The 25,866-nt window shown below is 35.8% G+C and overlaps 2 protein-coding genes across 2 annotated transcripts in view; both read right to left on the reverse strand.

Moving 5' to 3' along the window:
- LOC118747679 (triple functional domain protein) overlaps nucleotides 1-25,866 on the reverse strand; it is a 183,585-nt gene that overhangs the window by 143,128 nt on the left and 14,591 nt on the right. The gene's annotated exons all lie outside the window — the stretch shown is intronic.
- On the reverse strand, nucleotides 21,240-22,544 carry LOC118747685 (oxysterol-binding protein-related protein 11-like). Its single transcript, XM_036481753.1, has 3 exons — nucleotides 22,256-22,544; nucleotides 21,797-22,193; nucleotides 21,240-21,718 (listed from the first exon to the last, which is right to left on the reverse strand). The coding sequence occupies exons 1-3, from the start codon at nucleotides 22,344-22,346 to the stop codon at nucleotides 21,529-21,531; spliced, it is 678 nt and encodes a 225-aa protein (XP_036337646.1). The 5' UTR covers nucleotides 22,347-22,544; the 3' UTR covers nucleotides 21,240-21,528.

Below are 25,866 nucleotides of genomic sequence, written 5' to 3' on the forward strand. Positions count from 1 at the left end.
AAAATATTAAAAATAAAATGTTAACAAGCCACAATAACATTGACAAAAACTAAAGCAAGTTGCTACATATCAAGTATTTTTCTTTTAAGAATCATAAATGTAGCTTAAAAATTAAATAATCTCCTAAAATTAAATGGAAACAAAAATTGTTTTCTATTTAAAGCAATAAAATCTCACAACTAAAAAGTAAATTAAGTAAAAAAAAAATTAATTAAAAAAGGAGGGAAAGTACTAGTTTCTAAATTTAAAATACAATGAAAAAATCTTAAAAAAAAACTAAAAATTTAATTATGAAAAGAAATAAACAAAAATGTATATGAGAGTAATTTGTTTTCCCTTCCTTGTTTAGAAATCCAAAGAATTCGTTGAAAGCTCGTTATAGTAAGTAAGCTATTTACTTATAGACATTTTTTTAGATTGAGTAAGATTTTGTTGAGAGATGATTTCATGCATTGATCAACGAAAATTAAAAGCTTTCAAACATCTGGACATTCCCATGGTGGCGCACGTGACAGTCGTACGTTTTCAATGTGATACAAAAAAGGAATACCATTTGCCATTGTATAGCACATAATAAGCTCTATATTTAACCAAAAAATGAAATCAATCGAACTGCTTGGTCCTGAAATATAAGCATTTAAAGAGAGTGTCGTTACGTGACAAAAAATGGAAGTTGATTTTTTCTTTTCTTACAAAATCGCAAAACTCTGCGAATTGTGGATGGCTATTTTGATGAAACTTATTTTGGTATGATTTGGAGCAGTTCTAGTTGTTTTTAGAGTTTTTTGAAATAATGCAAATTGTTTCAATTCTCGTTTACAACACCAAGTGTGAAACGTGACGTGACGTGGCGTCACGTGAAATAAATTTCCATCGTTATATTTTTGTTAATATTGCTTTTAAGTGAATTTTCAACGCAAATAAAACATGTATTTTATGTAGAATATACTTTATATTTTGACTTCAGCGCCAATTCAGGGTCAATTTATTAGAAATCTATGATTTATTATGTTTCAACCACATACGCCAAATTCGAACCAAATCGGACCATAAATACGGTTTTTCGAAATATCTCGACCTTGGCACCACCTAGGAAGACCATTTTATGCAAACATGATTCTACTTACATAGCCCGTATATATTTTAAAAAGCAGACAAATCGGCCCGTAAATACGTTAGATATACAACTTTTATTTTTTTTTGTCGTGGTGGACCTTCCGCTGGAAACACCCATCTGCGATAAAGGCCGCAATATTTCCGATTTCTTTGGAGGATACCATTAGCAAACTCAAGAAGCTTTGTCAACAAGCCACATGAGCAACCTTTCCGCTTCAGCTCTTCGATTTTTTGCACTCACAATTGTAGTGGCCACTAGGCGTATGAGTGATTATTTATTTTTATTTTTTGCAAAAACACAAGCACATCTTAGATTCGGATGGTGCAAAAATTCAAAGAGAAAATCAACGTTTAAGAATTTTCTTGCTGCCACCTCTCCAGGATTATAGAAAATGGAAAATAAGGAGAAATATTTTTTTGTAGAATTGCTAAGAAATCGTTAAAAATATATTTTTTGATCGAATAAAAATATTTCAACTAAGAAATCTTGCAACAATAGAAATTTGGGTGCAAATTTAATTGTGAAATTATTTTGAAATTGTGTTAGTAAAATTTTAATTTATATACGCATCACAATTTTATTTTTTAAAGATTTCTGAAGGGAGATTTTTTTATTGGAACAAAAAATATATATGTATTTTTAGTGATTTTATAGCAATTCTTAAATCTTCAAAGCCCCGGTGATACGGTTATATATTAAACGATTTCAATGTATACGTTATTCTTCAGATGTGGGGAGTGGATGAAAAAAAAACATTGTTGGTCTACTCTAATGCACACTTGTTATTGAAATATTTCAGAATACCAGAAAATTCTAACAGGCAATCTGAGTGTGTCTAAACAGCATAATGAAGCAATTATTTAAAATGCAGCAAATTTATATTTTGTTGTGTTTTCTCCTCACGTTGTCATTATGCCACAAATATGTACTTCTATGTATGCATGTGCTTATGGGTATGTATGTATGTAAATATGCGAACAGCACTCAAAGGCAGGCAGTTTTCAGGCAAATAACAAAGCAGAGCAGCATTAATATTAATGTATGTATTTGTAGGAATTGTGGTGTACACATACTTACTTACACACATACAAACTAAGTACGTGCATGCACAATTGTTAGATAAATTTACCTGTACGGTTAACTACCAATTTTATTTGCTAATATGTAAATAACATTTGAAGAGGTGCCAGCACTCGATGACTTCTTGAACTATGCATACTTTTGTGGTTGCAGCTGTGGCCTCTTTTTCGTTGTTTTTTTCCTCGTTTTTATTCTGCGTTCTTTCTTTTTTTTTGTTTTGCTTTTTTTTGTGTGCTCTACTTCCGCTATTTCGTTTTGCAATTGCAAATCAAGCTACATAAGTGATGGGGGCGTATCACGAGACGTCATAATCATGCATATGTAAATACATACATACACACATACACATATGCATGTATGCATGTATGGCATAAAAAAAAAACATTCGATGTGTGGAAGTAGTATTCACTTTGGTTGGCTTAATTGTTTGACTACAACAGTTTTCCTTTTATCCACTTTATTCATTCATTCATTTTGTTTTTTTGCCTCTGTTAAATATTTAAGTGAAATTGCAAATTATTCTACCATCCCCTTTGGCTTTGTAGCCTCTTGAAAGCTGAATATATTGAAATCACCGGAATAGGCACAAGTGTTGTGGGTGGTGCCCCACCGCCCTGTGTCTCTAACACCACCCTCACTCAGCCTCTATCGATGGCGCGCGCCTTCGTTGTCGAGGCCCCTCTTTGCTTGTGCAAATGTTACTTTGTTATGCAATTAGTCGATTTAGTTAAAACTTGAGAATCATTTATTGCAAACTACAGTCATTCATATTGTTTCATTGGTACATACTACATACATATATTGGGGCATTGGTGCCTACTGGAATACATAAACACACACACTTGGCTATACTCGCTTGCACACTGGCAAGCATTTAGGGTTTGAGCTCACCTCATTGATATGTTTCCTTCTTCTACATACATACATACATACCATACAAAGGTATAGGTTTTTTTGTTAATGTGGATTGTGTGGAAAACTTTGCTAAGGTATGTCTGTATTCGAACGCACATATGTATGTATGTACCTGCATACATAAATTTGAAGTCATACATACTTGTGTAGAATTTGTTTATTAATATGCTCTTATACTATTTGCTTACATATGTACATATGAATGTATGTACATAAGTATGCATATATGTAGGTCGATTTTAACAAGTCAATGAATGTTGAAAATGTGCGACAAAGCACGATTCTAAAACTTGCATACATATGTACATACACATTATGTATACGCATACTTAAATAAATGCAAGAATGTTAGTACATATACGAATATAAGAATGTAATAAGAATGCGTGCCGTACAAAATCAAACAAATAGAATAATATTGAATAATAAGTGCAATCGCCACTTCAGACAGTTAGAGGCGAGCAGAAGATTGCGCTAATTGAATCGAAAGGTATTTTTTTATTTAATTTACAACGAAACTGAATGCGGAAGCTGTGTTTGTGTCTGAATTTTATTCGAAGTATTAACTAAATGAATTTATTCTTTTTATATCTTTCAACTGATCACCCCTAATGATCGTCTCTTTCTTTGCAGGCCAAAATGATGGAAAATTCGCATGCTTGGATGGGTGCATCGAGCTCTTCTACAATTGCAGGTTTGTATGAGGCAATATAAAGTCGTATAAAAAACTGTATGTAGGGGTTTTTAGGGTCGCTGATTACGAAATTGATATTATATTCTCGAAATTCAAAAGGGCGGAAATTGTTACTTATACGTCATGTAGTACTATGAGTATGCCACACAACATAGTTATTGTCGTCTTTCCATGCTCATACATTTATTATACAAAAAAAAATATTTCTCATTTTCATTTGCCTATTTACCATTCTTTTATTTACCCACCGATTTTCTTCGTTAGTAACTCGAATTTTTCGTAAAAGAAAGGCTTTAATACAAATGAAAAAATTTACGAACATTTTTTTATTTTTATTATCTCTGTTAAACTTTTTTCATAAAATGTTCACAAAACATAGCTTAAAATTTTGAGGTGATACGGAATTTCTAAAAACATTATCGTAATCTAGAGATCAAAATTATGTTTAAGTGTTTGACCGTCTAGCTGAAATATTTTTGGCTCCCTATTGTGTGATGAAATCGGTCATAATTTTCAAATTTCTTGATTTTAATTATAAACATATAAAATTATAGGAATTTTGGAAATCAAATATTAAATTCGTAATCAGTGACTGCGAGAGTTGTTTGCTATCAAGTTTCATTAAATTCCATAATTACTTTAAAAAAGCCGTACGCCATATTGGTTCCGCCATTTTGAGTTTTGAAAACTGAATACCAGTTTCGAAATTAGCGACAATGAATGCCCCTGGATAGCAATCAATATTTTTTTTTAAGTCGTCCGCCATATTGGAGCCATTTTGAATTTTAAAAACTTAATATATAAGTATATTTCGAAATCAGTGTTAACTGAAACCCATGAATACCAATTTCTATTGAAATCTGACAAATACATATGGAGTAAATATTTTTGTCGTCATATATTCTCAGTTCGTCCCTATGTGCGATGAGAGAGGACTTCACTTCTTGCCAAGAGTGATTCTCTGTTGTTTTTCAAGTCTGATATTATTATTGGTGTTAATTCTATAAACCAAGTCATATGGTCTTGACAAGTTATACGATCTTGTAGAAAATTATACCTGTGCGTTTCAGGTCTGCGGCTCTTACTATATTCGCTAATATCAGATTAAAGGAGTCTGAAACCTTGTCACATAGATATCGTATTATTCGTCACGAAAGCACACCTCAGCTGGCAGGCCGTCGTCTCGAGCAAATTAGTTGTCTTTCAGCTGCGAAATTTCTATTCGTACCATCTTTTCTAACTGGGACTCAGGTTCATTTTCTCCACAGTATTCAGTGATGTTACGATTCAGCAGGATAGTCACTACATCGCCGTGAGAAGTCTTCTCTCTCTCTATCTCTAGAATTCCTTCCGTAAGTCGCTTAACTTTCTAGTAAAATTTTCGGACGCTTTGTCTGCCGGTCATTATTTTAAGCTCTGCGCACTAAAATATTTCGCCGTCCCTCTTATTACGGGAAATACGTCGCCCTTCCCCCTTCGGCTCCCTTTATTGTTCCCACATAGCTCGTTGCGCCCGATCTCTGTTGGCCGCATATTTTTTCTCTGAAGCGGTGTGCCATTCCTTGTCGTACCAGTTGTTCATTCAGGCTCGCTCACTACTTTTTGGCAAACACGATGAGTGAGAAATGTGGTTCTACTACTCGCACAAGTCGGTTTGTTGAAAAGTGCCCTCTGAGAACCGGAGAGAGAGATGCTTGCGAATATGGCTGTCTGTTACGATTGCAGCTTTTCAACATCCAACTTTCTTTGTGTACTAAAACGCAAGTTCTTTGTTGTACAGAAGCGTTGCCGTATGTTAGCTGCCACTAGAATAGAATAGTGATCCAAGTCGAGGGTAGGTCGACCAATCGTATGTATATATGTATATCTAACACACCGGAAACGTACCTTCCGTCGTTCTCAACATGGTCGATTAAGCGTTCTTCTGCTGGACCAACAAGAAAGTCCAAAACCCTCAGTCTGACCCTATATTCAAAAGATAAATAAAGAGTTTGTTGAAGTTTAATATCCTTGCAACCTATCAATTTCTATCATTTAAGATCTGTATCAATGACTTACTACATTACAAATTCTCGCATGTTTCCCTTCCAGCAGACAGCTATCAATACCAGTTGCAATCCATGTGGCAGAAATGTTGGAACACCAATCAGAGTTTGATGCATCATCTACGCTTCCGCGAGCGTGGTCCACTCAAGTCGTGGCGTCCCGAAACAATGGCCGAAGCTATTTTTAGCGTACTAAAAGAGGGACTCTCACTTTCGCAGGCGGCACGCAAGTACGACATACCCTATCCGACGTTTGTCCTATACGCGAATCGCGTGCACAATATGCTTGGCCCCTCAATCGATGGTGGACCCGATTTGCGACCCAAAGGACGTGGGCGTCCGCAGCGCATATTACTCGGCATATGGCCGGACGAACATATTAAGGGTGTCATCAAAACGGTTGTCTTCCGCGATGCAAAGGACCTCAAGGACGATAGTTTGGTACCGCATTTACCCTATGGTCGGCATTCGGTAAGTGTCGTGGACGTTCGATTTCGCTCTTTTTTTTGTTTTGTATCGTTAGCTGGTTATACGCAGCTTTACTAACTGTATTAGTATTTCTAGCCCATGTTTCCATTTCAGGATGGCCCTATGAACTACCCCGGCATGAGTGGTCCCTGCCCGAATGGTGTACCTACGCCCACCGGTGATCAAATGTCACAGGAGGCTACGGCTGCCGCTGTGGCAGCTGTTGCGCATAACATTCGCCAGCAAATGCAGTTGGCGGCAGCTGTTCAGCACCAACATCCGTCAGAGGGTCCGCCAGGCCCCGGCCTCTTTAACTTACCACCGCATTTACAGCCACACTTAGCCGCCGCAGCCGCAGCCGGCTCGAGTGGTGCTGCGCCCGGCGGACATGGCTCGGTACCGCTGCCAAAGACGAGTATATCTCCTGCGCTCAGTACTACATCGAATCCTGGTGCCGCCTCAATGTTGGGCCCACGACACGCTCCTTCGCCATGCGGTCCTGGCTTGCCTGGCCTGCCGCCTAATTTGCCACCCAGCATGGCAATGGCTCTGCATATGGGACGTTGTGATCCGTCTGCTGTGCTCAGCCAGCAGCAACAGCACCAATTGCAACATCTACACATGCAGCAGCAACAAGTGTTACAGCAACAGCAACAGCAACACCAGCAGCAGCAGCAACAACAACACCAGCAGCAACAACATGCTCTGGGTTACGGTGTTAGTTCCATGCCTCATCACGCAGCAACATCAGCCGCTTCCATCTCAGCCACAGCAACAACATCTTCCAGCCATCATTATCAGCAGCAACAACACCAGCAGCAGCAGCATCTACATCAACATCAACAACATCAGCATCACCATCAATCAACGATCGTTAGCGCAACAGCGACAAAATCGAAATGTGCATCCCCATCATCGTTACTTGAACATCGTCGCCCAAGCCCAAGCGCCGAGTCACATCTACACTCAACACTAACCGAGCTGGGATTAGATATGGGCTATAAGACAACGCGCAGCAGCGCCTACTCACCCACGCGTCTGTTCTCTGAGGATTTGGCCGCTTTGGTAGGCGCGAGTGAAGATTCTCCGCCAGGTACAACGGCAGCATCGACCATTGTAAGTAGCACCAGCACAGTGACGACGTCAGCAACGACTGGCGGTCATACGGAAGTTAGCATAACATCCAGCGCAACGAGCGGTAATATAAGTTCCAGTAATATAAAAATCGAACCCATCACAACAAGTAGCGAATAAGCAACAATTTATTTATTCATTAAAGTATTTATGTATGTAACTGTATGGAGTATTTACAAAGGTATGTTAATTTTAGTTATGAAATAATTTTTAGTGGATGCTTGGAGGTATAATATGCTTTTGGAGAAAGTATTTGTTCTTCCAAACATTAGCTTCTGTGGAGCATACTTTTAGGGTGATGCAATACGATCGCAGTTTTACGAAATTGGTTCATTGTTTCATGCGCTGTTTGGCAAGTGACCTCGTCCTGTTGAAACCACATACTGTCCTAATCCAATTCATCTAATTCAGGGCATAACAATTTGGTTATCATAAACCAATAACCTTCACCGTTCATCGAAAAGCATTACCGGCAACAGTTTCGAAAACGTACGGTCCAATGACTCCGCCAGTGGTGGATTCAGCGGGGGGGGAGGGCGCATATGTATGTATAATATGGCGCCTATGTATTAAAACACCCCCCGTGGGTCCGCCACTGACTGACACGTAGTTTAACCCCCAAAACCCCCCCTGGATTCGCCACTGGACTCCACCAACCCAAAAACCTCATTAAACAGTGATTCATTGTTCGCTGTTACTTACCAGACCTCAGCTCTTGACACCCTGATGTAGGTAAATTAAAGCTCATTAGACACCATTAGACTTTTGCTAAGAAAATATTTTGATTATTCTAATAGAATTATTTTAAACTAATTTATTTAATTTTACCTATATTTTTCCTATTTAATTTAGTATGTTGATGAAGTTGAAATGATCTGATCTAGAACGGCGTATTTGTGGTCATGAACTTTTGTCTTCTCGAGACAATTACATCGATATACCATACTGTATAAACTGTTTAAAGATTACCATTGGTACTACCGAGCGCGCTCTTTCATGGCAAGAGAATGGTCTTGCGAAATCGTCAGCTTTGAGACGAATCTACAAAAATCCCGGTGTCCACATTATTTGAGTTTTAGAGTGTTCAACTGTATTATGTTATAGTGTTCGGCCATTCTTTTCAGAGATCTACGGTACTTGGTAAGGAACTTTGCATAGCCTATAGATTATACGGCTCCCTGACTTTGTGAGAAGACGAAAACTTATTTTCTCTCTGTGGGCTTTTGAGCGAGATTCCGTGCTGCCATTTGGGTGATATTTACAGTTTTGTGGTCAGTGAGCGGAAAAGATGTCTTTAGTTAGCCTCAATTGAGTGAGAAAACTCCTCCGCCAACTCTTCTTCAAGTTTGAAGCCAAGTGTATAAAAGTTTATTGAATCTGGTGCGTGGTGAGGTCTATTATGTTTAGGTTAGGTTAGAATTGTGACGAAAACACTTGTGTATTCCTGCTAGCCATTTGCAAAGAAGGTGCTACAAAAGCCGTTGAGATCCGTTCCTCGTTCGATACCAATGTGGAACCTTCTCTGGCTAACTCGTGTTCAGCCTCATTTTCGGTAATGTTGCGATGATCAGGGACCGAAGCTAAATCTAGCTGACTACTTACTTCATTTAAAAAAGTCCTATACTCCTTCATCAGTTTCGATCTTGTCGTAAAAGGCTTAAATGTCTTAGCGGCCGCCTAGCTAGCCGAGATGTAAGCCATTACGTTCTAAAATAGGACAGCCTTCAGCTATAGCGAATACTCGAACGAACAACCACTGTGTACATCCAACGTCTTCCCAAAAAACCGATTAATTGGCAATGGTCGCTTTCACTTTACTTTCTCTTCAGTATTTATTTTTCAACTCCGGTTAGGAACCAGTATGACTCAGACACACTTCACCTGTTTAGAGAATCGTAGGCTTTAGACATTCAGCTTTGGTAATTCAAAGCTAGGGACCTTATTCCTAGCCGTTAATTGCATCAGTTCTGTTGCTCAGGCCCCCCTGGTTTGCCATACTAATCCAGCCGTGTTGGTATCAAAACACTATACATATGTATATTAGGGTTGCCCAAAAGTACATATGAAAATCACCTTTTTTGATTTTTCCTGTGGCCACCCCCAGAATTGAATAAAATCAAAAATAAGGATACACATATTTTTTTTTGAAATCGGTTAATATTTACCCGTGCCGCCGGGCTTTGAAGTTTCTCATGTATTTTACATAGGGAAAATAAATTTTTTCGTGATACCCATATTGTGGTATTAAATACGCTTACATTTTTAATAATCATTGTTCTATGTTTTAGAAAGGTGGCAACCCAATTCAAACATATTTTTAAACATCTTCAAACGCTTTTAGTTTTGATGAAGAAACTTAAATATTTTATTGAGCTTTAAATAATTTTGAATTTTCAAATATCTGGCAACCCTATTTTTCAAAATTGTTTACCACAAACCTACAGAAAACAATGAGTAGAATGCAGAAAAGAATTAATGACGTTCATTGAGCTATTCGTGTGTGAAGTGTTCATGAAAACATTAAATAAAAAATTGTTGTATACATCAGCTAGGATTATCGGTTATTAAAACGCACTTAGTAAAGTTTTTAAGTTAAATAAGCATCATAGTGTTATTTTTTGAAGACTTCTGAAGGGAAATAGTTTTATTCGATTAAATAATATTTATTTTTAATGAGGAGAAAAATTGTGGGCCACCCTAATGTATATCATATCAAATATGATTGAGGGTATACCACATTCTGTACTAAAGGGTACTGAGATTGTTATCTACGTTCCTTGGATAGCCGAATTGACTGAGGTTCACTCGACACAGAGCACTTTCCGTCATTCTTAAGCTGCCTTTACACGGGTTGATTTTTGCCGACTGGAAAATCAACTAGCTAAATCATTTATATTTTACAGTTTAATTGCCGTTTGGTTGAACGACAAAAGTCGTGCAATAAATAAAGAAGTGTTTTATGCCTCCAAATAATGGAAAAAAATTTTACTTGAAAAAGTTTGATTTTTATTATTTTTAAAGCAGCAATGTTTGTAGCTAAATTTCCAAATTTAAATAAAAATTAACTTATATAGACACATACATACTATGTATATGTATTAAGAACCTCATTAAAAGAAATTCTTATTGAGTTTCCGCAGCAGTCAGTGTACAATATATTTTATCTTTAAATAAATACTATTTAATAATAAATATTAAGTCAATGAAACTAAATAATAGCAACTACATACATACAGTGGAGGGCGAAAAAATAAGAACGCGCCATTTTAACAAGTTTTAGCTATTTTTCTTTTGTTTATTCAAAGTTTATTATTCTTTTATAAAAGTATAGCACAATATCTAAAGAAAATCATGCAAATCCGAATTTCAAACTTTGTACAAAAATTTGGAATATTCGACAAAATTGTAAGTTTTTAGGTAGAATTTTTAGACAAAATTTTGTTTTGCAGTTTTTTAGCCAATTAGATTTTAGCACACAAAATAAATTGCAAGTTTTAAGTTACTTACTGTTGACTTTTGGCATTTTTTTTTGCTGGCGGTGCTACGTATTTTCTTCCATATAAATTATATGTAGGTACATAAATGGACGTTCGACCATTTCTTTATATGGAAGAAAATGTACAACACCGTCAGCAAAAAAAAAAATTGCCAAAAATCAATGGCAAGTCGTAGCTACTTCAAACTTGAACTTAATTGTACTAAAATTTAATGGGGTACAAAACTGCATACCTGTAAAAATTCTGAATTCAAATTTTGTAACTTTGATGAAAATTTGTTGAAATTCGTGGAATTTTTTTAAATATTTTTGAAAGTTTAAAATGTTGACCTACATGGTTTTCTTTTAGATAGTGAGCTACACTTTCATAAAAAAAAAAATAAACATTTAATAAACAAAACAAAAATAGCCAAAACTTGTTTAAATGTCGCGTGTCTATTTGTTTGCCCGCCACCGTACATCAAATAAGATAGCAAACATGAAATTTATCATTATCATTTATAAAGGCCTAAGTGATATTTAATCAAAAGAAATAAAAAAAAGATAAAACACTAACAGTAAAACTTGTATTTTTAAAATACGTTGTAAAGGTTTTTGTAGAGTGCATTAATCAAATACTAAAAATATTTGTTTTAATTTCGCAAAATATCGCTTAGGGCCACTGGTAAATTGTATTACATTTTCTATGTATGTGCACCTTTAGCGAATGCCGTTTAAACGAGCTTTTGGTCGCATTTTTAAGCTTTACTTCGATTTACTTAGTTTAAAAGAAAATATATTTAATTTTAGCTTTCCTTATAGATACAAATACTACTTACAAATATGCTTCCTAACTAAACAAATTTAAATTATGTATTTCCAAAAATAAATATTTACGTTATTTTAATTTTATGTAAATTATGTACCTTAGTATTACGCAGTAGGGGTATTCATACAATGAGCTAAGCGAAGTTATTAACATAAAATAAATTTAAAGTAAAAGGAAGTTCAAGTTGCGGGTTGGGCTAACTGACGGTCACCCAACGTCCGAAAAAACGCCGACCGAGTCGCAGAAAATGTATTTTGAGGTCTATGTACATAGCTCATCAAGGCGCAACGTTTAAGGACAAATGGTTTTCAGTTGAAGTGAAAAGTATAGCAAATCCAATTAAACCATTTCGTAACAAATCGTAATTTAAAAAAATTAGAAGAGACAGCAAGAAAACGGTAGAGGTTAAGCTAAAGAAGTAAGAAGTTGCACTGGGTTAGGTTAGGTTAGAAAGGCGTGTATGGAATGTCCTCATCGCGGCAGCTTCTTCAGAGAGTCAATCACTTGGTATTCGCCAACGTGAAAGCATTGTTGCTATAGCATAGTGTCCCGTGATGATATCGGTAAGGACTCTTACTGCAGATCTAATGAGTTTCAGGCGGTTTTTCGTCTTTTTCCGCGGCCATAATATCTTAAGATCTCACGGTCTTCGCGCTTGTTCCGCGAGTCATTAGTAACGATCATAATGTACGGAGTTATCCGCCTCGTCAATTTGGATCTCAGAGCCGTATCTGGCCACCATCTCATCAACCGACTCATTCGTTTCAATATTGGTGCAACCAAAGATCCAGCATAGACCGACGTTGATAGACCGATGGTGATGCCAACGTCCTGATTTCACTATTCTAGATGCTATTGCTTTCAAGGCTGCTTCACTATCGATAAAGATATAAGCTTGATCGTCTGGAACTGTGCTGCTTAGTAAAAGACTAGTCACCAACTCGTTAGCATTGATCTCTGTTTGTAAGACACTGCAATCGTTCGGTCTGTTCGGTCTGTTCGGACTGTTTGATCTGCTGCTCCTCCGAACTTAATACGTACCATAGGCAGAGTTAATACCACTTATTTTCATTAAACTGCAATAGAAAGGTTTGCCTATAAACCTAATTCTCGTCCTATAAAATGCTGGCCAATTTTACATTCATAAGTGGGGTGTTCCAGTGCTAGGTTTGCTTAATGAGTGCCCAGGGTCCAGTATACTGTAAAAACGGTAGGACCTTAGATGTTTGTAGGTTTTCCACCTGAGCAACATTTTTCCAATGCTGATATATGCGGCCTTTGATATATCTCAGAGTTATAAAAACCTCTTCTGCCACAGAGACATCCACAGCCGATCCGTTTCTGACTAGCTGGAGGGCCATTTTCGTGGCCTTGAGTGCTGCTGTGCCACAACACCCAGATCAATACAACGATAATGCCAACCAACTAAATCCGTAACGTACTCGTTGCCTTTTCTTATTATGCTGGAGGTTATATTTACAGAGCCCAGTTACCGCCTGGCTATCCGAGAAAATATAAATGCTTGCTTCGGTCCGTTCTAAGGTTAAGCTCATTTTACGCGCCTCTCTGATAGCAAAGACTTCCGCTGGAAAAACGTTGGCCGAATCTGGTAGTCGTAACGATTTTTCTATGTGGTGGTGAGTGAGTTCAAATAATCCCCACCCCTAAACCATCATCCATTTTTGAGGCGTAGTTCAAATTTTTGCTAATTCTTCGAAAGAGTACAGGATACGTCGCTCCACTAACCGCAATAGGTAGGCAGATATAAATAAAGTAAGCACTGCCACCAGTGGGTCTACTGTGTACTCAGCTCATCACAACACTGTATCCAGGCATAAAGCGTCTATGTTCTTTTCATATGTGCCGCTGTCTTCTCCGTTAAACGGCCTCACACTCCAGGAGTAGGTGGAATTATGTCTATTCGGCGGAATCACAAAAGCAACATTGAGCGCTTGACTAGCTCTCGAGCCTATGCAGGTGGGTCATAGGCTTCACTCAGAGCCATGGTGTTTCGCCAAAAGCAGTTCCCTCAATTTGGTATTTTTCTTTCCGAACGCTTGCTTCCTCGTGTTATGACCTATCGCATGTAAGAGCTCAAGTCCTATCGGGGTCGAGGCAGCAGCTATTCTGGCTAACTGACCGGATTCTTCATTTTCTTCGACTCCCACGGGCACGCGATCCCATATAATTTGGATAAAATTGTTCTCAGCAAGGGCATTGAGCTTCTCCATGCGCTACAATACCACATGAGAGTGTAGGGATCCTCTCACTTCGATAATTCCTACGAGGGTTAATCTCTACACACAGACTAATGGCATAAACTCCTGCTTGGAAGATGCTTAGGAAGGTTCCCAAGTGCACTGAAAACTAGTAACCGCAATACAAGCTAGCCTTTATACCACCAATCGAATCACCGTCTTGTACATCCCTAGCATAAGGTCAAGGCGTAGGGCATCATAAATCTTTTTAACTCGGAGTTAGTGCTCATTTTAGAGTTTAGCTAAGGTGTAAGAGAGACTCCCAAATGCTTAGCGCTATAAGAAAAGGGACGGAGTATGCCCATTTAAAGGAGGTAGTTTGATATTAGGAATCTTTATGCTTCTGGCGAATAAAGATAAAGGGTAGCTTTCCGTGCATGAACTCAGTATCAGGAGCACCCTTTGTGAAATAATTGAAAGTGTTCCAACTGACAGAAAAAAGGAAAAGGAAAGAAGGAAAGGAAAGGCCTTTGTTATTTTTCCTTAAATCAAAGATTTTCTTATGGACCGCGACATCTTTCGAGCTTTAATTCACTAAATAGTATTTCTACATAAATTAATGCAATTAAATATATATACTGTGAATAAATGAATACCCCTATTGCGTTTTCTTTATAATTTTTTTATCATAAATTATGTACAAAAATACCAATTAAAAAAATTTTTTATGCATATAAAAACCGACTCGTAAATAAAGTTATGTATGTATTTATGTAGCATATTTCGCACAATTCAATGCAGAGATCTCTTAAATATTAAGTCATAAAACCTTTCGCAACGCATGTATGTATGTATGTATTTTATTGTACAGTATTTCCCAACTATGTAGTTACATTCCAGTAAAAAACACATACATACACATCACTAAAGCAGAAAATTTACAAAGAAAAAAGAAAAACAAGCAAATACCAAAATAAAAACGATAAAACAAACACACTAAAAATTCTCAAAATGTGTGCCCAGTTCAGTTAAGGAAAGAGTTTGTTTTTTTTTTGAAATATGATTTTTTTTATAAAAAAGTGTACAAAAGTAATATAAATTTCGGAGAAAACAAAATTAAGCAAAAATTATTTTACAAAATGTCTGAGTATTATAATTAATGCTACATACATATTTTTGGAAGCAAAATTGATTATATGACAAAAAATTTAAACTTTAGGACATTTTAAGAAAATAAATTTAAATTTATAACGGACAAAATCGCAACGAATGCCTTTCGGAATAAAATTCAAAAATATAAAAAAAAACTAAACAACAAACGACAAATTACTTGTAATAAAGTAATGTAAATTAATTATTATTGTATTATTAATGTAATGAGGAATGACGCGTATGACAAAATTAAATATTTATACACATGTGGAATTTTAGGAAAATCTAGGAACAAAAACAAAACAAAAAATTAAACAAAATTAAGAAACGAAATTGATATTTAAATGCAAAATTTTAGACTGACTTTTATGCAACTGTGCAGGGCGCGGTGGAAAGTGGTAAAGGGGTTGGAAATTGCATTATGGTTTTTTTTTTTTAATTGAATGTTTTACAAAGTAAATATTATTGTTTTAGGCCACAATATTACTGACAAATTTTTTTTAATCCACTGGACTTAATTTGAAAAAAATAATTTCAAGCGATTACGGCATTACGGCAAGTTATCGCAAATAGACGGATCATTTCCAGCCAAGCGGTAAAAAGTCACGCAAACAATAGTCCACTGCTAGAACCGATATAAGTACATTAGGTTGGTTCAGAAATGTACAGAAAATTTAACTTTTTGAAATTTTCTTGCTGCCACTCCCCAGACCCTTATTTTTTTTAAATCGGTTAATATTTAAGCATGCCGCCGCACAGTGGTTTAAAACTGGCATTTACTCTTCATAATTTACTGGAACCTTAATTTTTCACTCAATTTGATTTTTTTAAATGAAATTTGCAAAAGACCAGTTGCGCGCGATTTTTGAATTTTCATTTCCTTGTATTAAATTTTTTGCGCAAAATGCAGGGAAAGTAGCAATTTTGAAACAAATCGATTCCATTTTATAATTGTTACATAATAAAAATTAGTTGAAAACAATTGTAGGGCTCTTCAAAGCAAAAAAGGTTAAAAAAAAATGTTTAAATGTTATAAAAAAAATTCACAAACATTAAAAGAAAATTTTTTGGTATGCTGTTTTATAGATCATGGTGCAAGTTTAAAGTGGCTAAGAGTTTGCGTCGATTTTTAATAATGCATATATGTATATAATAAGAATATAAATGATGCAACATGCAGATGTGCTCGAAAAGTTAGCGACAAAAATATAAAAAATCAATGCGAACCCTCTTTACTTTCAACTTTCGCTTTTTTATACTAAAATTTAACGACCTATAATATAAAACTGCACACCCAAAATTTTTCTAAAAACTCAAAAAAAATTAGCATATCAAACTTTTCTTTTAATTTTTTTTCAACTAGTTTTCATTGTGTAACATTTATTAGCTGAAACAGGATCATCGATTTTCTTCGAAATTTGCTGCTTTTTCCGCACTTTGCGCTTAAAATTTAATATAAAGATATGTACAAAAATTCAAAAATCGGGCTCAACTCATTAAAAACATATTTTTCATCGGCACTTAAAAGTTGTATTTGTATTTGACCTTACTTTATTTTCTTTTAGTTTTTTTCATTTCTTTAAAAAATAATGCATTTTAGAATCATCAAGAGCAACTTTATTTTTTATTTTTTTTTTTCATTTAAATCCATCAACAGACTCTTGCCGGCGAATGGCTTAGTGATTAAAATATTTATGTTTACATACACACGAATAAAACAGTGCGCAATAAATTAAAAATTTGGCTTAACTTCCATGGACTTTTTTAATGTTGATAATTTTTGCTTTGTTCCACTTATGTTCACGCTTAATAAAAATATAGAATCACGTTTCTATACTCTCAATCGACTTTGAAAAAGCATTCGATCGGATTGGTGCGCATATTGTTATCGAAACCCTGCAGTCATGGGGAATCGGTCGTAAGGTACTAATGTTCATCCAAGGTTTTCTAACTAACCGCCGACTAAGAGTTAAGGTCAACAATATGCTCTCGGAACCCCAACAACTACATAATGGAATACCTCAAGGGTCGCCATTGTCGGTAATCCTCTTCCAAATCGCTTTTAACCGCATCAGTACCATCATACTCAAATATAAGACATTAGAGCACTGCATATACGCAGATGATCTGTATATAATGGCAAAAGGTAACAATAACAATGACAACAACACGGTATTTACCAATGTCTTAAGCGAAATTAGCAGTTGGGCACATAGAGCTGGTGCGAACATCAATTTTTCTAAATCAGCGATTCTTCATATCTGCCGGAAACACAACTGCAACCCACCGGATCTGACAATAAATACCAACCGTATCAAACGGGTTGACAAATTAAAAATTCTCGGTATTGTTTTTAGCAAAAATTACAAATGGAACAACCACGTCACACAACTGAAAAAATCGCTAATGTCTAGAACCAACCTGATCCGGTACCTAGCCGGTAGGAGCTACACACATATCAACACACTCGTATATCTGGTAAAAACTCTGGTGCTGAGTAAAATCGACTACGGGCTATTTCTATACGGAAGTACTCCAAAGACTACTCTAAACATCATCAAGCCCTCATATCACCAAGCCATCAGAAGCAGCATTTACGCGTTTGTCACCACCCCGATAAACAACATGTTGACCGAATCAGGCCTTCCAGCACTGGAAGACAGAATCTCCGAAAATAGACTTAGACTACTACCAAAAATACTGTTTCAAAACAACTCAATAATCGACAACGACACCAATAAAGCCATCCTCTGCAAAAAAATCCCAAAACTCCCTTCAGCTATATACGACATTCTTAAAGGCCACAACGAAACACATCAAATGCACAAACATCACATTAAAAAATACCCGCTCTGGCTCTTTAATGCAAATACATGCAACACAGAGCTAGCAAGATTTAAAAAAGACAAAACTCCTATCACAATGTATGCTAAACTATTTAATCAACAACTGTCGATATTTAAAAACCAACATTACGAAATACTCTATACAGACGCCTCAAAAGAAGAACATAGCACCGCTTACGCAGTAGTCGACGCAGACGGTCATACGTTAGCGAACTACTCAATGCAACCCACTGCGTCAATATTTACCGCGGAAGCCGCGGGTATAATGGAGGCGCTTCAAATAGCCCAAAAAAAGAATAAGAAGGCTGTAATCTTCGGCGACAGTCTCTCGGTCTTAGAAGCCATAAAAAATATCTCCAATAGTAACTGGGACACAATAAACGCGATCCGTGATATTTTACACCAGTCCCAACACACAAAACTCTTCTGGATACCAGGACACGTAGGTATAACTGGTAATGAGAAAGCAGATAATGCAGCGAAGTCTGCGTGCAAGGCTCCAACCATCATTAGCCCCATTATAGAGAAAACTGATCTAGCGCGTGTCTGTCTTCAACAGCACCGAAAACAACAACAAGCCAAAAGAGCACTCTATCAACATCACCATTACTCAACTATTAACACAAACAATGCACCTGCTATTTACCCCACTACCATAGAAAAAGAAAAAATCTTTGTATTTTCCCGCCTTCGCCTTGGGCATACAAACGCAACTCATTCGCACCTACTAAGTACCCAACACAGCGGAAACTGTCTACATTGCAACGCACACCTAACAGTCAACCACCTTCTTCTCGAATGCCCGGAGCACCGCAGGTCTAGAAATTCCATCCTTAACAACCACAACCCAATCGATCTACTCAAAACTCCTTCAATCCAGAACATCAACGTTATATACAATTACATCAGAGCCATCGATGCCAAGATATAATCCACACTTTTACATTACCGACACAGCCAATAGCCCTAGCAGCTAGCGCTGTAACTAACTATTAAATTTTATAATTTATTATAAATTTAATACAACAAATAAATAAATAAATAAAAAATATTTAAAAAGTGCCTTCGTAAATTTTTCTTTTCACTGTATAAAGTTAATTTTTTTTTTTTAATTCTACTGTGAATATTTACGTATTACTATTTGTGTGTTATTTACGTCACCTCGTTTGCCTACTGCCCGCCATGCACAGGTTTGAAAAGTATGTATTGCATATAAAGAAAAAAGAAAAAATAATGCATTTTTATATGTTTATAAAAAAAAACTTTTGGATAGACGATGTTAAAAGAGCGAGCAAAAAAGTTAACAAATTGATTTAGTACCTAATATTTTTATGATGAAAATGTTTCGGCCCAAACAAAATCGAATTTCAGGCAAAAGGTTAATTATATTTACTTTTAATTTTTTTGCAATTTATGTTATCAAAGCACACAGAAAATCAAATCAAAACAAAACAAGTTTGTAAGTAAGAAGAGAAAAAGAAATAAAATTATTTGTGAATGCAAAACTCAAATCAAAACTTAACTGCAATAACAACATATTTCAATTTCAAATGTATAAATACTGACACTCAAGGCTTACAAAGGACAAGCCATGTAATAGCGTAAATTAAGTTACATAACTGATATGCAGTTCACTCCAAACAAGTAAAAAAAAAATTAATTCCTTCGTGGAGAATTTTCCTAAAAAAAATGTTTTATGATTTATGTATGTCCTGAAATGTAGAATATACTTAGTAAACAGCCAACTTTTGTGTGATTGCAGTTTTGTAAAAACACAAGCAAAAAATTATTAATTGTATTAATTTTATTACCAAACAAAGAAAAACAATAATAAAATAATCTACAATAGACTCAATTAAATACATAAGCATAAAGCATAAATCAAAAGCAAATGTTTTCAAATAACCAACGTGTAGTGTTTCTTTTTAGTAAGCTGCAGATTGTCACGCAATACAGACGCACTCAAAAGCATAATACATACACTATAAGCAGGTGATGCAGCAAATCATTCTCTACATACATACATAGATCTCAGTATGCATGTAAAAAAAAAACAGCATGCAATTCTTCTATTAAAAATAATAACAAAAAAAATCTTTCTGCGCTCTCGCCGCCATTTGAATTGCTATCCAGGACACTACATAAATACAAAACTGAAGAATTGTTTAAAATACCCATAAAGAAGGACCTAAAATCTACAGCCTATTTCAAAAACAAAATGGGAATGTTTTTAAATAAAAAATAATAATTGAAAGCACTTGCAAATCACACGAAATAATCATGTTTTCTTTTTTCTTGCCGTATATAAAATATTGTAGGTACTAATATGTACCGTATGTATGTATGCATGTGTAAGCCAAACTCAAAACTTGAACCACAACAAAGTTAGTATTTATTCCGGAATGTAGAAAATAGAACTAGTACATTTAGTTTATTTAATTTGTCCATTTATCCGCTAAACAAACAAATATGCACGAGAACATGCAGATAAGTACATGAATGTATGAACTCTATATGTATGTATGTATGTATGAAAAAGGGCAAAGAAATTTTATGCAAAAGAAAAGTTAATTTAGAAACAAATTTTATGTTATTAACTTCTCTAAGTAAATTATGTACGAGTATCGAGCGATAAAATAGTGGTATTATAATTATAATTGTATCTGAATCTAAATAGCGTAATGGTATCTTTATTTAATTCATTAAATATACAAAGAGATGGAAATTGCAATAAGTGTTTTTATTTTATGTTATTAGAACTCAGCGATGTAAAGTAAGTACATTAAAAAAAATAAAACAAAAAATTTTGTTAACAGATGAGGAATTAAACTGAAGTTAATAAATCAGAAAAAAATGCTGGTTTTAATTTTGGTCTTCGTGTAGTTGTAGAGAAAACATATGCATACATGCATCCGTTTTGTAATCACCTCGGATTGATCAAGCGAACCACAGTCTCAAAAGTCGAGCTCTGTGAATAATGTTTGCCCCCGATTTTTTACGTTCACTGCCCCCTATATCCTTGTAAGAGCCGCGTGGCTGCAACAAACCTTAGCTGTGCCCAAGACAGTCGGGTCTACCAGCCATTATTTGGGAAGAATGTATGCTGTTATAACAACAAAGCCCAGTTGTTTATTTTTACATAATCAAATAATTTATGCCGACAATTTAAATACACATTTTTTGCGTTTTAAGCTTACGACGTGTGCGTGTATTTAATAATTCCATCAAATTTTGTACCTAAAATATTTGATTGAATATCGTTACAATTATTAATTATAAAGTGTAGATGTCTTTCATAATATATATGTGTATGTATGTATGTAGCTATATTAATAGAGTTAACGTTAAAGATATCTAATACATTATCAAGAATTAAAGATTCAAATCCTTAGAAACAAATCATTTTATAAAATTGTATGGTTATATGACAACTTGGAGACATACATTATACATATTGTTTATAAATATGAACAAATTAACGTTAACGAACGTACGGAAGCTCCTATGAAAGAATTTCCAATTCTCTTAGAATGTAGCAAATGTAGCAAATATGTATGTAAATTTGTGTACTCCAATTAGCAAGCGCCCGCCGATTCAGCAGCACTTGTACTGTGTATCTCTTCGTGTCGTTGTAATAGACTGAGGCACTGATGCAAACATTGTGTACTAGCTGTCGAAATGGCTTTGAGCAAAAGCAAGTCCGGATCTGTCGGTGAAAATGTTTCACATTCAATATTCTCAATTGTACGCGCTAACGTTGCATTACTGTAATGATTCAAATTTATAGACATGCAACATTGATATAATGGTTAAAATATAATTTTTCATTTTCATTACACTCACCATTGTTCGGTTAGGTAGAGTGCTTGTCTCGCCGAAACCATCGCATCTGAGGCGGCGAGCAACTCTCGTGGCGGCAGTGGTGATGAATTGCTAATGTCCATTGCTTTTGTATGACTTTCTACAACTGCACGCAAACCATCCACCCATTCTTGGCGTGAACGTGCATCGGCAGCACGCAATTTAAGCGTATCGCCAGAGGCACAACCTATGGAAAATGTGCGTGAATCTTCGTCACTCGGACAGACTACAGCACCTGCCAGCTGTACTTGACCTCGCGGCGCACTAGCCAAAACCTGTGCCGATGGCGTTGCTTCATCGCCAGACGAGGACGAGTCACACAAAAAGTAGCTAAGTGTGCCGGTCTGCGCGTCAACCGTGAACCAACGGTACTGCCAGCCTGTGAATTTGTACAATGGAACTTTGTAATGCACCTAAAAGTAAAGTTCTATACCTACACACCTTTCATGACATTGGTATATTTGAAAAGCAGTCCATGTAGTGGATGACGTAAGGTTTGATTTAGCACTCGGTTGAGATTTGTATTATCCATGTTGGGGATGTCACCGATTCCGTTTGTTGATTTATCTATGGCTGTAACCACTTCTCCAATGGCAACTATTGAAACACTTCCAGGACCTTCCGTTTGTATTTGTTGTTTATGTTTCGATTTTCTTTTACGATGCTGTAACGTTAATTTGATTTTACGAAGAATTTTTGCAAATTTTGGAGGAAAACAAAATAATTGAAAATTTTAGAAGCAAAACGCAAATGCACCGAAAAAGGCAGCTGCCAGAATTTTTAGTTGTCAATTTGACAAGAATGCATCTTGTGCAACACAGATATGTTATGTGAAATATAAATTTATCTTGCTACAGCTGTGCACAGCATTCCGACAAAATGCAGCTGAAATTTCGTTAATTCCATTATAGGGTATCAGTAAAAGAATTTAGTAATATGAAAGTTTTACTCTAATAATTAAAACTAATGTTCGCAATACTATAAAAAAACCTGTATGATATTCGTGCACACTATTGCGACGCGAACGTACGAACGAACGAACAAAATAGTGAACGAGTTTTTGTTCGTTCGGCGGGCACGTTCAGTGTTGCCGGTTTGCAAAATTGTACCTAAATTTGTGGTTTCACTGTGATAAGACTGTCCTCTAATCCTTACAGTTTGTTTAGGTTAGAAGAAAATACTTAGATAATTATTACGCAAATACCAAATTTTACATTTCGCTAAAGCGAGTGAGTGGGAAGGAAGAGTATTTGTATTATATTTCCCTCTTATCCCTAAAGAAATTAATAGTTGACAGCTTTTAATTCGTGTAGCAGTAATTTTCAAAGCTCGACTTTGAATTCGCGCTTATTTCTTCATTTATGCAGCATGCAGCATGCAGACAAATTAGGGACAGGTAAATTTTATTTAATTTTTTTATAATAAAATTGTGTACCTACTTACAGAATTTAAATCTCATAAGCAAGACATAGATAGGCTGAGAGCTATTTTGTACCAAATGTGTTAAAAAAATAGGTTAAGTGGCAACACTGGACCCGGTCCAAATCTCTACAAAGCAGGGTTGCAAACGTTGCGGATTTTGCATTACAAAATAAGTTAAGTTGCATCATGATTCATTATTAATACATAAATATATCATGAAGCTGCATGTGCAAACAGTTCTTTTATATTTTAATATTTTTATTAAGCATAATTAGATAGTTTCCTTAAAAAATTAGAATTGCTCATTGCACAAAAAAATTTGTCATATTTTTGTTCGCTGTTGTTTTATTCCTATTTTCGTTGTCATCGACAACAGTGGAGAGTTTGGAGAGAATTGAAGAGAAAAAATTTGTTTCATTTCGTTCTCGCGTTGGGCAGCAAAATCCTCCTGCAAAATTTGTAATTTTCAATAAGAAATACCTAAAATTTAGACAAAATACAATCAAAAAGTGAAAAAACAATGTGTGTGCTAATGAAATATTATAAAAAGTGTTCAAATTTATGGCAAAATAGTGGTTTTCCGGCAATACGAAATTTCTCAAAAAATCAATGACAGCAAAAAAGCAGCGGAGCACCAACATCAGCAAGACCAGGAGGAGCAAAAGAATAGCGGGAGGAAACAGAAATCGTCGAAGTAATGGGAGGATGAAGAAGAAGCAACGAACAGGCAAGTAGTTAAGCAGCAACCAGCGAAATCAGACAGTGAACCAGTCCGCCAGCGGCAACCAGCGCCGAAAACAACAACAATTACATATAATAAAAGTTTTTTTTCGCGTTTGTGTGATTTATTTTTATTTTTTGGATACCTCTGTGCCAATGAATGATGGTTTTTGGCTGGTGATGAAGAATAATACGAAAAATATCCAAACAAGTAAATATGACAATAAAGAAAGGTTTATAATAAAAGAAAACGAAGCAAAATTTGGAATGGTGTTGTCGCTGCATTGCTGATGATGCTGCAGAAGCTGACGTCGACGACGACAGCGGCAGCGACAGCGACAGCAGGCAGCACTTGTGGCAAAGTGAGCAGTGGAAGCAACATAAACGGAAATATCTTCGCCAGTAGTGATTGCTCAATGCAAATTAAAAGTTAATTAGTGTAAAGAAGAATTTGTTAAATTCAAAAACGTAAAGTGAAGAAAGAAAAGCACATATTTAGTACAATCTTACAATGGCATTGAAATAGTGATTAGAAATAGAAAAGAAATCGCGAATCAATTCCATATGTCTTGGTTGAACAGTTATTGGGTTTTTTATATAAAAATTAAACCGACGAACAATTATTTCGATATTAAAAAACTATTCGGTGGGCAGTTGAGAACAAAACGGCCCAAGTTAAGGCAAGGTTACAGCACAAAATTGGCACAGGATATTAAACGAAAGGAACCAAACGGCAATGGCGGTAAAAAAGAAATTATTCGCCGAACGTAATAACCGTGAAATGGTTAGCCGAAAAATCGATTGAAATACTCATATTAGTGACCCTGAAAAAGGAACATACACACATTTGCGATATACAAAAGGCAATATTCCCACCATCACAGTGCAACTACAAATATGGATGGACAAAGAGCGCGCGATATTTTAACCCTTCTACAAGAACGTGTCGTTTGTCTCACTGGTGGGCGGGATAGACGTGGTGGGCCCTTGCTCTGTTTTCCCGCAACACCTAAACGCGATCGTCTAAAACCGGAAGATTTGCGGCGTTTGTTGAGTTACTTGATTATGATACCAAGGTATGTTTTAGTTATACATATTCATTACTGACTATAACATATATGTATTTTGTATTGCATACAAAGATTTCATCCTCTACTCGTTTACGATATAATAGTGGAATTCTGTAAATCTTGCAAAGCCCTTGCAGCGAGCACGTTCCCACAAGTGCCAGATTTATGTATATCTGCCCAAGAACTGTAACTCCAGCAACAACCCTCAAAAACGCTTTGGGGAATTTGTATGCTGTTACAACAACAACAACGCGGTAAAAAATGGGTTTCCTATAGTAAAGCTTTGCAATCCGTGCACCGTGCAAGGGCTTTACGAGACTTCAAAGCTTGCTAGGCTTATTTGATATTTGCATCACAAGCTTCAAATACATTACATAGTTCATAAAATTTTCAGGGTATGTGAGAACCTATGAATGTAAATTTTGGCTATATTTAACTATAACATTAGTCCGCACAGATTTCAAAAAAAAAGGCAAGAATGTGCTGTTTAGTTCGTGCACATTGCCAATCCAGAGAATCATTATACAAGTGCAAACATATGTTCATCAGCAGTAACTATTTTCTTGTATGTCCATATTTTACACTCTTGCGTTTGCTCTCGCTTTTTGTAAGCATATTCTCTTCTTATGTTTCATGGCTTCCACTGTCCGCATTGTGGATAAAATATATGCGAGGGAAATTTCGTAGCGAATAAAATGCTTATAACAGCGCGATTGCATATTGTGCCATGAATCATCTAAGTGATATGCGTTATGGACTCCATGCACAAGGGTGCACAACCTGCGCCCATATGACGTGTGTCAAGTTAGCACTACACTTTTCGAAATTGGAAAAGTTAAC

The sequence above is a fragment of the Rhagoletis pomonella genome, unplaced genomic scaffold (assembly GCF_013731165.1).
Source record: "Rhagoletis pomonella isolate Grant_MI unplaced genomic scaffold, Rhpom_1.0 Rhpom_scaffold_00012, whole genome shotgun sequence".
In the NCBI taxonomy this organism is placed as follows: Eukaryota; Metazoa; Arthropoda; class Insecta; order Diptera; family Tephritidae; genus Rhagoletis; species Rhagoletis pomonella.

Bases quoted from the DNA above. Each gene is read 5' to 3' on its own strand.
- LOC118747685 (XM_036481753.1), bottom strand. From the start codon at position 22,346: ATGGATAATACAAATCTCAACCGAGTGCTAAATCAAACCTTACGTCAT. The intron at 22,194-22,255 runs GTGTGTAGGTAT...ACAAATTCACAG, and splicing joins ATATACCAATGTCATGAAAG to GCTGGCAGTACCGTTGGTTC. The intron at 21,719-21,796 runs GTGAGTGTAATG...GAATCATTACAG, and splicing joins CTCTACCTAACCGAACAATG to TAATGCAACGTTAGCGCGTA.